Source organism: Aplidium turbinatum, chromosome 17 (assembly GCF_918807975.1).
Source record: "Aplidium turbinatum chromosome 17, kaAplTurb1.1, whole genome shotgun sequence".
NCBI classification, from domain to species: Eukaryota; Metazoa; Chordata; class Ascidiacea; order Aplousobranchia; family Polyclinidae; genus Aplidium; species Aplidium turbinatum.
In genome coordinates, this window is record NC_137488.1 from 12,010,106 (window position 1) to 12,025,050 (window position 14,945).

Here is a 14,945-nt window from a genome sequence, read left to right on the forward strand (position 1 = left end):
TAACAAGTTCATAGTATATCTTGTTTTCTTTTTTAGAGCGCACTTAGCTTCATCGGTTTAATGAAATAATTTCACTCAAAGCTGATTAGAAAAAGAACAACACTTTTAATGTGCATTTTTAACATTGTAAAATGTTAATCTCGCTTTCGCATCTGATATCATCAAACACGCTACATGTAAATGTGTTGTCGATCGTAGTTTATTGTAACTTCGTTCTGTCTGAGCAGATGCTGAGTGAACCCAACTTCACAGAAAGGACTTACTTCAGTTACACGGCTTTGTGTGTGACTGTGTGATGGCTTGGGAGATCCCACCTTGATTTTCGTTTGAATGTGAAATTTTCTGTATGACTAAGTCTTTAGCTTTCTCCAATACAGAATTTCAGTTCTGTCTTAACGATCTGTATGTTATTTATGTAGCAAGTCAGCTACGCAAAATGCCTTCTCGATGTTGGCATAGTTTAGAATGAGTAGACGGAATGTGCATTACCAGGTGTTAAGAGTGAGGACGCTGCTGTTTCAGAGTAATGGGTGCAGCAGACTCAAGTTTGTTTTTTTGCTGCTTCCAATTCTGTTTCCAACTCGGTTACATGGTAAGCCATTTTACTGTATTTTATCACAATAAACACAAAACGGGTTTGATTAAAACATATTTGAGCAATTGCAAAATTCAACAAGGATATTAATAAAAGGTAATCGTGCTCGGGCAGTTGGGCTTTAGGGTGCTCAAAATTCGTCGTAGCTAGTCACAAAATCAGGGCTGTGGGGTCGGGCGAAAAATATACGACTGCTCGGTTTATTACTGGCGACTCCGGTTTCGGTGTTGCCTGATTTTTAAGTATTTGGTTTTAGGCTACTAAAGTTGTGACCAAAATTGAAACGGTGACTTTCACAAGAACAAACACTTCTATTTTCAAGTAAAGTTTTAAAGGGCAATACGGAAAAAACAGTAGCCTATTTTTAAAAAAGATTGCAAGCAAAAATTTTGTTCATCATTTTGACACTCTCTGCTTTGTAAAGCGCTGAGCATTTTGTGATGGATAATAATAATGTTAGTTTTTATATAGCGCTGTATCCATCGCAGAATGCGCTATAACTTATAAAAACAAACATTATTATTTTGTATCAAGTCGGAGTCGGCCTTTTTTGACGACTCCGGACACGACAAAATCGTTTCCACTACACAGCCCTGCACAAAGTAAGTTCTTTATGGCATTTGTTCAGTTATTACAAACTGTATTGAATATTGAGATGATTCTCAACCAGGCCTTAGTGAGGCTACGGTGCAGCCGAAACTTTTGATTTCTGGTAGCTACAAAATCTGAAGCCAAAGCGAAATAAGAACTCGCAGAAACTCCAACCTTGTTGAATAGCTTATAGATAAAAACATTTGCTGGAAGTTTTTTGATCTACAACCACGCTCAACGTCAAATGATAACACAGCACTTAGACTTTGGTGACAGATCTTTCCGAACTCGAGTGACTTCTTTCTGCAAGCCTTCTGTTTCCGTCCGAATGAGCTCTCTAAAAGTCTTATCTCTGGTGTCAAGTCTATCGATAATGTGTTGGCAGACTTTTCGTTCAGATTCTTGCATAGCTGCAATTGCTTCTGCATCCATAACAGCAATTTGATTGGTGAGCTTTTGCTCTAGACTGCTCGTTCGTTCTTGCATGCTACTGAGTATTTCGTCGCAATGCTTTTGAGAGTCTTCTAAACCGACGCGAAAGTCTGTGCGGATAGCATTTTCGCTTGCTTTAACTCTTTTGATGGCTTCGTTTTTGAACTCAGATTCCCATGTTCTTTTTGCATGTTCGATTTTTTCTTCAAGGTCTGACAGTATGTCACTTTGAACCTAAAATTTTGATAAATTTAGTTGATTGGACAAGACGAGAAACAGTTTGTTTATCAATGCATGTAGTTTGCAGTAATAGACTTAACATGTAAACTCGAAAACATAATCGAAAATTAGGCTACCGGTACGATAGCCTACAACGATAAGAAGGCAGCAAAGGACCTTTTAAGTTGTCTAATTGAGCAGCCACCTTATTCGATAAATTTATATTTCTACCTAAGCGTGATAGCTAGTCTTAGGACAATAAACAAGCAAGGCGGGAATGCATTAGTTTGTGTGTTCATTAGACAGATTTTCGATGCATTATGCAAGCACAACAATGTACATTATACAGTATATATATTGCTTATTAAGTTATCTTCGAAGCCAAGGGTAGAAAGATTATAGCCTGCATGGTTTTGCCAAGGCATGAACAAGCCAACCAATAATTTTTTTACAATCCTTGCCATCTTTTAAGAAATCCATAAGCTACTTTCTTTGAGAATGATGTACCTTTCAATAGCAACTCACACAGCCGTCGAGTCAGCTTCCAGTTAGATTTATGATCGAATGAAATCGTGGCCTGTGACTACAGATTACCATAGCTAAACATAATGAAACCCACCACACTGTCTTATCTAATGCGTAACACAAATTCTTGTAGCTATGCTGCTATATATTAATTAAATTTGAGACTAAGCCTATTCAGCCCACAGGCGAACAGAATTTGTCTTCTCTTCTACAAGAAAGAGGGTAAGCATTTTTTATTGATTTATTAAATGGCTCATATGCAAGGCCGAGTTAACCGGCCCCCGGCCGGAAAGCTCACGGCTGTTTGAGGGCCCATTCACTTTGGTCGGTTTAGTGTTATTGACTGAAAAAGAAAAAAAATGCCCAGCTTAATTAGGCCACTACTTCCCAGACCTCCCGCTGGGGGCCCACACATGTTGTGCGTGGGGCTTTTTTCGACTTGTAATTTTACATACGCATTTAATACCGTATGTAATCTTTTTCCATATTTGCAAAATTTTCTCGCTAGCTTTGCTCGATCAACCACATTTTATTCACCTAACCAAAGATGTTGGGCATGTATAGTTTCAGAAGTGGATAAGTGAGTTAAAAGCTTTCGTGTCTCACAAAAAAACTACCAAAATAATGTAGCGCGATATTCGGAACTCGAAAGTAAACACTGCTCACTCAAATAGCCTCATTAATTAACAATTGAATTGATAAATTACAGTGTAAATGAAGATAGGTTACAAAGTGAAATGTGGCATGAAAATACCATAGATCAGTGCTTTTCAACCTGTGGGATGGTACGCACTTGTGCGGATGAAAAAAATTGCAGTGCGGATGACAAACGTGGTGCGGATGAAAATTGTGCATATTTTTACTTTTTCTGACGTGGAATAATTCAAATAACTATCTGAACATGAAATCACTATTCAAATCACTAATTCACTATCTTTTTTGTCTTCCCATTGGCATAGACACCACTGCATTGAGCATAGCCTATTTACGAAAGTGGACAATAACTTTTCAGAACATGGATTGATGCGGTCGAAATGTAAGACTGTGTCCACTGACGGTGCCAGGGCTATGGTCGGAGTTCGTAACGGGGTTATTGCCCTCATAAAGAAAATCTCACCGGAGGTTATAAGTATTCACTGCATTTTGCCCCGCGAAGCATTGATTGCCAAAAAACATGTCAATGAAGAAATCAACTGCCCACTCGCTGACGTGGTTTGTGACGTCATTAAAATTGTAACTAAAATACTGAAAAGCTCAAAGTCAAATCGTTCGTTTCATGAACTTGTCAAAGAAATGGGAGATGGTGAGCGTCTTGTTTATCACTCCGAAGTGAGGTGGCTCTCTCGCGGAAAAGTAATGGAGAAGGTTTGGAAATTACAAGGGGAACTTGTTGTGTGGTTTAATGAGCGAGATGATCATCAAGCTCATTTGATTCAAGACTTATTCTGGCTTGCCAGGTTAGCTTATCTTGTTGACATATTCGGTATGCTTATGAGTTCAACGCCACTCTACAAGGAAAGGGAATTGAATATTCGAAGCGAACTCAAAAATCACTTCATTTAAGCAAAAAATTCAAATTTTGAAAGAAGAAATCTACAGTAACTGTCTTAAAAGTTTGAAGACGCTACAGACCTTCATGTCTACATGTAAATGAAAAGAAAGAAAAAAAAAGAACACAAGTTGGAGCAGCGGATCATGAACGTGACGAGCTCTCATGTGCCCACTCTGCTTGATAGTTTTGAATCTTATTTTCATAGCCATCAGACACAAGCATTAAAAACAAAGCTGTGGGTTTTTAACCCCTTCTGTGAACAAGAGCCTCCGGGACCTTTGGGTCATACTTTCAAAACCAATTTTTTCCAGCAAGCATTTTTCAATCGCGGAAAACACGCTGCATTTTGGATAGGAGTTCTGGATAGTTCTTATAAAGACCTGGCCATCCAAGCACTAAAAGTTCTTGTACAAAACCCCACAACTTATTTGGCCGAAAAGGGCCGAAAATAGTGCACTAGTTGACATCAAAACGAGGAAAAGGAGTTGTCTTTTTGATAAGACACTTGATGGCCTAATGAGGGAGCGTTGGAGCAAGAAGTTGTACCTAACTGGTCTGAAATTGCCATAAATATTCAGCAGCAACCGAGTCATTGAATAACCGGTAGCCTACTTGTTAGACACTTGAATAAAAAAGTGTTGAGTCTCTTCATTTTCTTTTTGTGTAATAATTCTCGGTTGGTTTGTGCGGATAAAATTTTTGCAAAAAAAATGTGCGGATGGTTCTCAAAAAGGTTGAAAAGCACTGCCATAGATGAAGGTGGAAACACCTCAGACAGATTTTCGAAATTCTATAAGCCTACTGATGAAACTATAACATTAACAGGCACTAAAATTTTCAAGAAGTATATCATTGAAATTTCTGTAGTTGTGAATGATTTTGTTTTTAAATGGAAAGCTGACTTAAATTTTAAACCAACTTTATTTACGCAAATCCAATTTTAATTTGATGAATTTGGTTACAAAACCAACAAAACGACCTATCTGTGGACATAGTTACCATATAAAGTCTGCATCTTGATAAAAGAAAAATATTAATGCGCCAAAAATGACTAAAAAGTGACCGAAACAAGATTATATTTGTCAATTTTTTTTCTGGGGGCAAGCCCCCACACCACTTTTCTCTGTTTTCTTTTTCGGACATTAAGTTTTGCCTTGTCCATTTATCTTACGAATTTTGATTTGCTAAAACTCTGGTTTTTCCCCAACCTTTCTCCAGCTCCGCCACTGCATTGTCAGCATATTTAGCTAGCCTACTATTTTTTTTCAAAAAAATCTTAGAGTTGTTTACTCTTAGAATGATGAATGTGAATTTTTTTCGCTAAATTTAAATAGCTTGCGGCCATTACCTAAAGCTTTCTTGTCCTATTTTAAAGAGCCATCACTAAACATAGGCCCCACTAGTGGATTTCGGGGGAGGGGTGGGTGGAGGCAAGATGGTTCTCATACAGCCCTGCCTATATCAGTCTACCTTTGACATCAAAAAACTAAAAGCTTTAGTTGACGTTTTCACATAATCTGCCGATCAATAAAAGACATGATTGTTAAAAAACAGAAAGCCTACAGCTTAGGCTATACAGTATATGTACATTTTTTAATTTCCCCTCATAATATTATAAGAAAACGTTTTGTCACGGTAAACATAATATATCTTTCAATAGCAAATCGAAAAAGGTTAAGAGGCTTAGGGAAAAAAATTATAATTGAGAAGTCTTGTTAAATGCGTAAGCTAGGTTAGCTTACGTATCATTATTAAAAATTTATGTCATTCTTTCATTTGGTCAGAAGTTTTCCCTTAGTCTATAAAAAGCTACTATTAATTATGTGTTTCATGTCGTATTGTAAAATTTAATTACATTGCGTTGCATTGAAACGAAATTTAATACTGTAATTCTAAATACAATTTGTAACCTACCGTTGTTAATGCTCTATTGAACCAAGCTGCTACAACAGCAGGTTGTACGAAAGAGCTACTATATCCACAAAATTGTAAAATTGCACTTGATGTGATTGGTGTCCGACGTTTTTTCGTAAACAGTTGTTCGTAAATAAAAACAATCGAAAACAATTGTTTGTAAAATTAATTCTTCGTAACACAATTCTTCGTAAAGAATTTCGTAATGCATGCAATAGACCGTAATACTAATTGTTCGTAAACAGTTACAATTCTTTACGAACAATTAATTAGGGTAGCGTATATGCTAGAGATGTGCTAGATATTACGTGCTGTAGACGAGCAAACAGAGTGTAGAGTCCCTGATTCAGAATGGCAGCGAAAAAAGAAAGCCAAAACTTTTGTATGGTGGCCAGCTTTATTACAGAGATTATAGTGCACTTAACGCACAAGGGCAAGAAACTACGGTACTTATTGGAAATTTGAGATTTTTAAAGGAAATGTCCTGCACGAGTAACAACAGGGGCGCTGAAACAATTTTTGACTGGGGGGGGGGGCAGGATTGTGAAAAAGGGCACTTTTGTTGCTGAAAGTGAAAGGACAATTTTTTTAAAACTTTTAAGATAAGATATATCGATAATGCTCATCTAATGGCTCACTATCGAGTAATGATACAAGTGTACGGTATACAAAGAAGGACACCATGCTATGTTATAATCATGTAATGTAACCTACTGTGTTGCAGAATTTGTGCTGTGAATATTATTTTGAGCTTTTGATTGAAAGCTTTTGATTAACAATTTCAAAAATATTTTCATTGTTGAATATCTCGAAAACTAGAGCCAATTCGAAAAAACTAAGTGCATTTTCAGAATCAGGGGCCTTGAAATACTTTAAAATGACTTTCACCTTTATTTGTGTCAAATTTTTTTTGTTGGCCTGTGTTATAATTAGGCTAAAAGCAAATAGCAGAAATTGTTCCTATTGCAAAATGTGCAGTAGCTTACATGACTTTAAAAGGGCACCATTGCCCCCCTGTCTCTCCATGATGCCCGCCTGCCCCCCTCTTCCGGCGCCCTTGAGTAACAACTGAAAAATTGTTCTCAAACAATTGACCTATCACCTGTTTACGAACAATTCATTATACGAACAATTGATGTATACGAAGAAATGATTTACGAAGAATTGTTTTACGAAGAATTAATTTTACTAACAACTGTTTACGAACAATTGTTTTACGAACAACTGTTTACGAACAATTCACCTATAACCAAGCTATGTAAAGACCTCTTATGAGTTTATTAATTTTTTTTTTAATAAACAGCAATCATTTTTAAAGTAAATCGCATCAAGAGGGGCGTGGGGACATGCTTCCCTTTTCGAAAAATTTTCAAACAAAACTTTGGTTTTACGTTTATTGTCACGCTTTTCATGTTTACATATCCGTAATTTATTAATTGTGAAAACATTGACGCACGTAAAGACAGCGTGCGTTTATTTGTCTAACCGACAGGTGACTACCTTGTAACTTTCGCAAGGTATAAGATTTTAAAGTGTTATAGCTCTTTGTCAAAAATGCTCAAAAATGCCCCCTCTTCCCCTCTTACAAAATCATGTGTACGTCGCTGTTGGCCTGTGTGTCAGCTGTCGATATTTTGCTGGTTCAGCTTATTTCATTTTCTAACTCATATTATTTTGTTTATTAGCTACTTCTAAAAAAATTGCGACTAACATACCACGGTCAATTGAGTTCGTAAAAGTTTGTGATATGTATTTTCGTAGTCCTTCTTCAACTTTGCAACACGTGATTCCAGCGGCTCTCCAGCGACCTTTTTGTGGACTTCTCGTGCCAAGGTCGAATTGGAATCGAAGAGGTCATTTTTTATTTGTTCTGAAACCGTAAGTTTTATTTTAGAGTTTTTTCACCCTATTTGGCATCCCACATTGACGTCAACACCAATTTGTGACAAGAGGGTTGCTCTTGCGCTTTGCCATTCGTAACCAAAACACCATCAGACGATCATCTTATCGGTGGCGGTAATGCAACCATTCCATAAGAGCTTTCCAATACTGTTCCAAGCAACCTATGTAGGCGGCTATAAGCGCTAGGCTTACAAGTCAAATAAATGGTAAAAAATATAAGCGCTATAAGCGCTCTACAGAGTCTACACGTATAAGCGGCTATAAGCGCTCTACACGAGTTGCAAGGTTCGCGTAAATCTTCAAGTGGTGAAGGCAGCAGTTTGTTTCTCAAGGATGCAATTTTGTAGTAGCCTAATTATAAATAAGACATTGTTTTAAGAGAATAATTACCAAAAAAAAAAACGCTTGAAAGATGGAGATTAGTTTGTAAATATATTCCAAATTATTAGGTAGTCTGATTAATTCTACTGTTGCTTATCTTCGCAATAAGTTTCTCACCGATTGATTTAATATAAAAAAGTATTTTACCGGTTATTCTGCCCTTTTCGTCATCAATACGTTGCTCTAAAACAGCAATAACGTCGCTTCGTATCCCCGGTACCAAACTATCCAACGTTATCCTGATTTGTGATCGTAACTCTTCTTGACGCTTTGCCTGAGCGGCTGATCTTTCTTCCTCTAATAATTTGCCCCTGGTATGTTTTAAATACACTATGATGAAACACAGAAGTCATATCATAGGCTACATCAAGAATAGTACAGTAATTGATTAGATTTTAATCTATTACATTTTGCCAAAAAATCAAGTTCAATTTCATTTACAAAAATATGTCTTTTTTGTAATTTTATTCGTATTAGTATTCGAATGCATTGCCAAAAGTGGCCGAATAGTCGCGTCCTCCGATAGCTTAGTTAATTAAGCGCCTGTTTTTGCGCATGAAGAAATCTCAACATCAAGCAGTGCTGGTTCGGCTCTCTAAATATGCACTTGAGCAACAAATTTCAGAGATTGCCCTCCATCTTGTGGATAGAATGATTCACAGACAACAACACTTCGACGATCTTTTCTCTGCCAGTCTCGGTAACCGGGCCAGCATTTAGTGGTTTATTTAAGGCCTCTCCAATTAAGTATGCAAAATAGTCAGGAAGAATAAATTTCTAATTTTTCAAAAGCTTTGTCAGTCCTAGTATAAGATTCCAACCAACACAAGGTATAAAAAAAAGCTTATGAAGTAGACAGTTGAACCCCCATTAGTAGATCTAGTTGTTGTTTCAAGTCGAGTATTTATTGTCTATACTGCATCATCAGAAAAGATATATGGTACTTTGCGTCTAGCTTTTTTGTATTTTTGTCTTGCGCACGGGATCGACTTCTCTTCAAAGATCATTTTGCATGAAAGTGGAGGCAAATCTCGCATATAAAGTGATTGTTGTTGTTACAGAACTAGAATAGCCTGCTACTCTCAGCATTTTTTTCCCGTTTCGCGTCCATCCCTTCTGCACACAAGATTTTAATTTTCTATTGTCCTGATACCTGTTAGCCAATTTCTTTTACCTGGGAAAATTTGTTTTTGAACGTTTGCTTAACTTAAAAAAAATCTTTGCTTAGGCAACATGTTGCGGAAAAGCAAGTTCGATAAATAACTGTTGTGCTGAAGTGAAGTGACATTCCAAATGCCGATATTTGCATCACACTTTTGACCAAGTAACTTGCCTAGTCTCTCTGACTTTGACTCGTTGTTCATTGGCTACTTTTTTCATTGAAAGCAGACGGTTGGCTGGCTCGGAAGAGCTTTTGCCATTTTGATTAGGAACAGATGCATTTGTTTCTGAGATAGGTTCTACTTTCGTTCGTCTTCCTCCATTCATGTTAGATGTGCGACCATTTCTGTAAAATAATAAAGATCAAATTTCTGCACTTACAGTAGGCGGAGCGGAGACATTATTGCTTATTTTAACCATTCAGATAACCTAGACTAGAGTTAGGTTGATTTCTTAGAAAAATCGCTTTTTATTGTTTTTGTCATGTCGTTATTTCTGACTTTGTTAATTTGTTTACATTTTTTACTTTTTTAAATTGATACGACGGTGTTGCGTCGGTGTTGAATCCTTTCTACTTAAAATATCATTTTAGTCTCTGTCACAATCAATAGGTATAGCCCACACAGAAGGCTACATTATGTGTCATGACCAAGCGTACTGGTTTAATTGTATAGTTCTTATAAAATGTTATTATCGGTTACTGTTCTATGGTGACATTCGATTACGAAATCCTTATTATGAAATGGAAATGCACTTCTACAAGAATTTGCATACATGCAAGCCTAGCCTAGAAGGTGTCAAGTTGTAGTAGTAGGTAGTACAGTAGTAGTAGGTTGTAATTTGTAATTAGTAGTAATTTGTCAAGTAGTAGGTTGTTATGACGTCACAAAAGTGTTTACGAGTGAGTAAAACTTGACCAAAACAATGACCAGAATGAGTTCTTATGACGTAACATTATAGTACTTTCTCGAAGTTACTGGTCGAAACAAACTGGCTATAAATATTAAATAGTGGCGTAATTTACGTAATTAAATAATGACATTGAGAATTGAATTGAAGTTGAAGTTATTGAATACGAGTAGATGAAAGCTGGTGCTATTAGATTTAATTAGAAGTTGTGAGTGAAGTAGTACTTTTTATTTTTTACCATTTATTTGACTGTTTTATCACCCTCTTCCAATCTGCCTTGAGCCAGCATGGAAGCAGTACGGCTCATAAAATCACATGGAACCCTGTCAAGTAACCCATGTTGATGCGCAAGCTGCTGCAAGCGGAGATCGCGAATGATTATTATATTGACTGTTTTACGCTTGATATCCCAATAAATTACGTCATTAATCTTTCCTAAGTCTCTTTCCAGGTAAGAGACAGAAAGAATCGTGACAGTCTCCACTACGCTCCCTTTGCGGTCGTCTACAAATTTCCCTATGTGCGTTTGTTAGTCGTTTTCGAAATAACTAGCAAATAACTCGATTATTGCATATTTGAAGTACAAAAGTACATAATGACTGTAAGCCAATGATATGAGCCAGGTTCGGAAACTTGTGTAATTTATTCATCAAGTTTTCACCACAATAAAAACGGCTTCTTCAGTTTCTTATTCAAATAGAATTCAAATAACCCGATTATTGCATATTTGAAGTAGCCTATATACAAAAGTACATAATAATTGTAAGCAAATGATATGAACCAGGTTCGGAGACTTGTGTAATTTATTGATCAAGATTTCACCACAATAAAAACGGCTTCTTCAGTTTCTTATTCAAATACAATTTATTAGTTTCAAAGAGAGTCATTTGTATTTTTTTCTGTGTGATATTTTTTGAAGCATTTTTCTGGATGTAACCCAGGTTGTCTCGAACATGTTTCACAGTGGTATCCGGTCTGAATTCGTTTTGTCTTTCTATCACTGCACAATCCTTTTGCTCTTCCATTGGGAATTTTTACAATAAAATGCCGCCCAGAAAGTCGTTCAGTTTTCTGCTCGTCGCAATGCTTTCCGTGTCTTCTTGAATTTTTGTTTCGGACACTTCCTACCAGCCGTGTAACAAGGTTTTTACGGAAAGTCTTGTGTCTTTCAGCTTTCAAACCTTGCTGTTCCTTGTTGATGTTGTACAATAAAAAGCCATTGGCAATACCCACTTCAAGTAACCAAAAAAACATCTTACGCCACCACTTAGCTGATTTCCTCAAAAACGCATAAACTTCCACAGTAGTGATCGGCTCTGTCCACTCCACCCATATATTTTGTGTACTGTGATATTACCACCGGTTTTGAAATTGTTGTTGAATTTTCATTGCCCAAGATTCGTTGCACATTCTGTATTATATACGGATGATAACATTGTCATGAGGATGCGCATTGTCATGGTGCGCGAAACGTCGGTGAAGCAATAAACCATGCTGTTTGGTGTTCCTTTTACTTTCAATTTCATCAGATGAACGTTGCAACTAGTGCTAGAAACGAAACGTAATTCAATGAGTATTCCAAGTTGTGCTAAAGCTACAACGACCGTCTTCAGCCTGAACAAGTAGCCACAATATGTTTGTGAAAGCTTGCAGCAGCCTACCCCAGGCCCGGATTTAGGGGGGGGCAGGTGCCCCGGCCCCCCCCTCCCGACTTTTGAAGGCCCCCCTACGTGGAAAAAATGTGATTTTGTGTTATTTTTTCTTCCTTTCAGCCTTTGAAGTTTCTGCAAAATGCTGTGCATTGTGCAGAGGTGGTTTTTCTCGCCGTAGGCGCAAAAAATTTTTTTGCAGGGGGCCTCCAATCTAAAAGTGCCCCGGGCCCCCCATCAGCTAAATCCGGCCCTGGCCTACCCTACGGTATGCCACTGCCAACTAAGGCACACGTGGTTTCCACTTTATTCAGTTTCGCAGCCTAACAATGCCTTGTTATCACGTGGTATTACGCAACGTGAAATTCTGCACAGTTCACTTTCAACACAACTAGGTTTTCTGACAACTAGATTTGCTTGGTTGACCAACCACAACTACTTTTATTTCGCATGCTTTGATCCTCTAAAAGAAGTAATAGCAACATATTTTCATAGCAAGTATGCTTGTTTGCCGAAAATTTACGTTTGGCAAGAAACGGTCGCCTTACGAGTGTGCAAAGTAGAATTTTAGGAAAAGGCGAGCTATACTCGCCTTACGACTAAATCGGCAATTTTGAAAAGGCGAGCCAGACTCGCCTGTTGACCGCAAAGGGTTTTAATGCTAATGACTCGTCTTTTTCGTCCTTGTAGTGTTGCTCAGGCGCACACCCTGAGAGTTGAAACATCGTTTCTTGGTGATATCTTTTTGCGTTAAAATAGATCAGATTATGGGTCAAAAAATCTACTTGGTTGTATGAGAGTTATAGGCTATAAATTTCTTACCAAATTTCTTTTAAGGTAGGCTACAGGTGAGTCTCATACTTGATCCAAGCGTGATGAGAAAATAAGGTTCACATTATACTAAGCCTTCGGCACTAACGAGAGTAGGGTGGCCAGTTCCTTTCTCTGGGCGTCTTTCTTTCAGCAACCACGCCACAGATTTCTAGACTAAATATCTCTGAACTACGCCCACCCAATTTATTACACCATGGAAGAAGTTAAATGCTTGCCAAGAATGATATAGCTACTAATCAGCTGTATCTTAAGCTTACAACAAACCTTGAGGAGGTTCTATCGTTCATTCGGCTTGTATCAATGGAATCTTCATTAAAGTTATCTAAACTTGTCTCACCAGGTAACTTCATGAGTGGTCCAAGAAAAGCACCATTAGCTGAAAGAGAAAAAATGTAAGAACATCATAAAGCAGGTCTCTATGTCCTTAGATTCCTGAAAATAGTAGCTTATACTCAATTACTCATGGGCTAATGAGCCTGCAAATGGATCCAGAATATGTAGCCTAATAGCCTACTAATCAGGGCCGGATTTAGCTGATGGGGGGCCCGGGGCACTTTTAGATCGGGGGGTTCCCGTGCAAAAAAATTTTTCGCGCCTACGGCGCGTAAAAACCACCTCTACGTCTACAGAAGCATCAGTCCAGCACTGCAAAGCATTTTGCAGAAACTTTAAAGGTCAAAAGGAATAAAATAACACAAAACAACATTTTTTTCCACATAGGGGGGCCCTTCAAAAGTGGGGGGGGGCTGGGGCAACTGCCCCCTCTGCCCCCCCCTTAATCCGGGCCTGCTACTAATAACCGTAATCGAAGGTCGCTTGCATTGTCATGGTAATAGTCCTAACACTGAGTGTATCGTTGTTAAGGTAGGATAAATGCGAGACAAAGACGACCTAATACCAAATCATCATGCGGTGTAAATCAAAAGCCCTAAAACCAATAAAATAGGCTAAGTCCAATGCAATACCAAATCATCATATTGTGGATTGCGATTTCGAATATTAGATCCTCTTCATTACAACTAAGTTGAGCAAAACCACTGGCCTTCTACCGAAAACAGCAAAAAAGTGTCGAGTTAGACAAAGCGTTGAATTAGCCGGTATCGAAGAAAGGGGATTCTCTTGTAGCCTTTTGTTTGTTCAAATTTAACTATGCTGTTTGATTAGCAGCGTTTTTTGAATTTTTGTATCGAATTGAGGTTTGTGACTTATGGGGTTTGCCTACGTAAAATTTTAAACGAATCAGTAGAGAATTTTTATCCGCACAAACTCAATTATCTGTGCATAATCTTACCTGCTAAATAGTTTCAGTTATTCGTTGATAACCGTTCATTAAACTATGACAACTTATGAAAGATTTCGTTAGTAAACAATTTAGAGCTGCAACACATTGAAGAGCTTGAATCATTTGTAGAAGAAAAGCTGTGGTAACCTAAAAAAATAACTAGCAGCCCTGTTATCCAGCTAAGACAAGACCACCTTGTCAAGCTCAAATCAGTAAATTCAAAGCTCTGACGACAGTCATCCAACTGTGAGTTTAAAGTTATCACAAAGCAACATGCTTCTATATTTTTTTTTATAGAAACCACATGATTCACTTTGGCTTAGGCTACTTGGTCATACAGAATTTATTATTTTATTGATTGTTATGGCTTTATTTAATGAGTTGTCCTCCATTTTTCTTCACCAACGCAACTTATTAATAGTTTTTATGTAAATCGAGTTAGCAAACACGTATTTGTGTCATGACACTGCAATAGTCAAGAAATTATCTGCGACGGAACAAAAAAGTGAAAAATTGATTAACTGGTTTCCAAATTTAGAGATTTTTTACTTGTTTTTGTTGTTTTCAGCCTAAGTAATAGGCTACAACAGGTTGAAGTAAAACTAGGCTATTGTGGGACCAAGCTAACCACCTGCTTAAACTACCAGCCTGGTTTTGTTGATGGCTAGCCTATTTGTTAGTGGACAACAGTTTCCACCGTTTGGTTTGGTTTTGAATCTTTATCCTCGAACTGACAAAGCCTTGATAAGTTACTGTATTAGCCTACTGGTTGTTTCTCATACTTGTAGAATGTAGAGGCTCTTGACGCAGGGCCGGTTACCAAGATTGGCACAATGAAGTTTTACGATTGTTGAAGTGTTGTTGCCGGGGAATCATTCCATTCACTAAGTGCCGCTGAATGAAGAGCAGTTCTGAAAGTTCGTTGCTCAAGCGCACATCCCGAGAGTCAAACCAGCGTCGAGTGATCTGGAGCCAGCAGGCGCGTAACCACTGAGCAAA

The 14,945-nt window shown here is 37.7% G+C and overlaps 1 protein-coding gene across 1 annotated transcript; it reads right to left on the reverse strand.

Annotated features, from left to right (window-relative positions):
• Positions 1–1,416: 1,416 nt before the first annotated feature.
• LOC145786188 (uncharacterized) lies at positions 1,417–13,492 on the reverse strand. Its single transcript, XM_082597834.1, has 6 exons — positions 13,465–13,492; positions 12,929–13,040; positions 9,445–9,618; positions 8,259–8,422; positions 7,544–7,698; positions 1,417–1,852 (listed from the first exon to the last, which is right to left on the reverse strand). Exons 1-6 carry the CDS (start codon positions 13,490–13,492, stop codon positions 1,427–1,429), a joined length of 1,059 nt encoding a protein of 352 aa, XP_082453960.1. The 3' UTR covers positions 1,417–1,426.
• Positions 13,493–14,945: the final 1,453 nt, after the last annotated feature.

What these genes read in the sequence shown, in the direction of transcription:
- LOC145786188 (XM_082597834.1), bottom strand. Translation starts at nt 13,492, where the DNA reads ATGACAATGCAAGCGACCTTCGATTACG. An exon ending in GTCAAAGTCAGAGAGACTAG is followed by an intron (nt 8,423 to 9,444) that starts GCAAGTTACTTG and finishes AAAACATACCAG; the next exon opens with GGGCAAATTATTAGAGGAAG. An exon ending in TACGAACTCAATTGACCGTG is followed by an intron (nt 1,853 to 7,543) that starts GTATGTTAGTCG and finishes TCAAAATTTTAG; the next exon opens with GTTCAAAGTGACATACTGTC.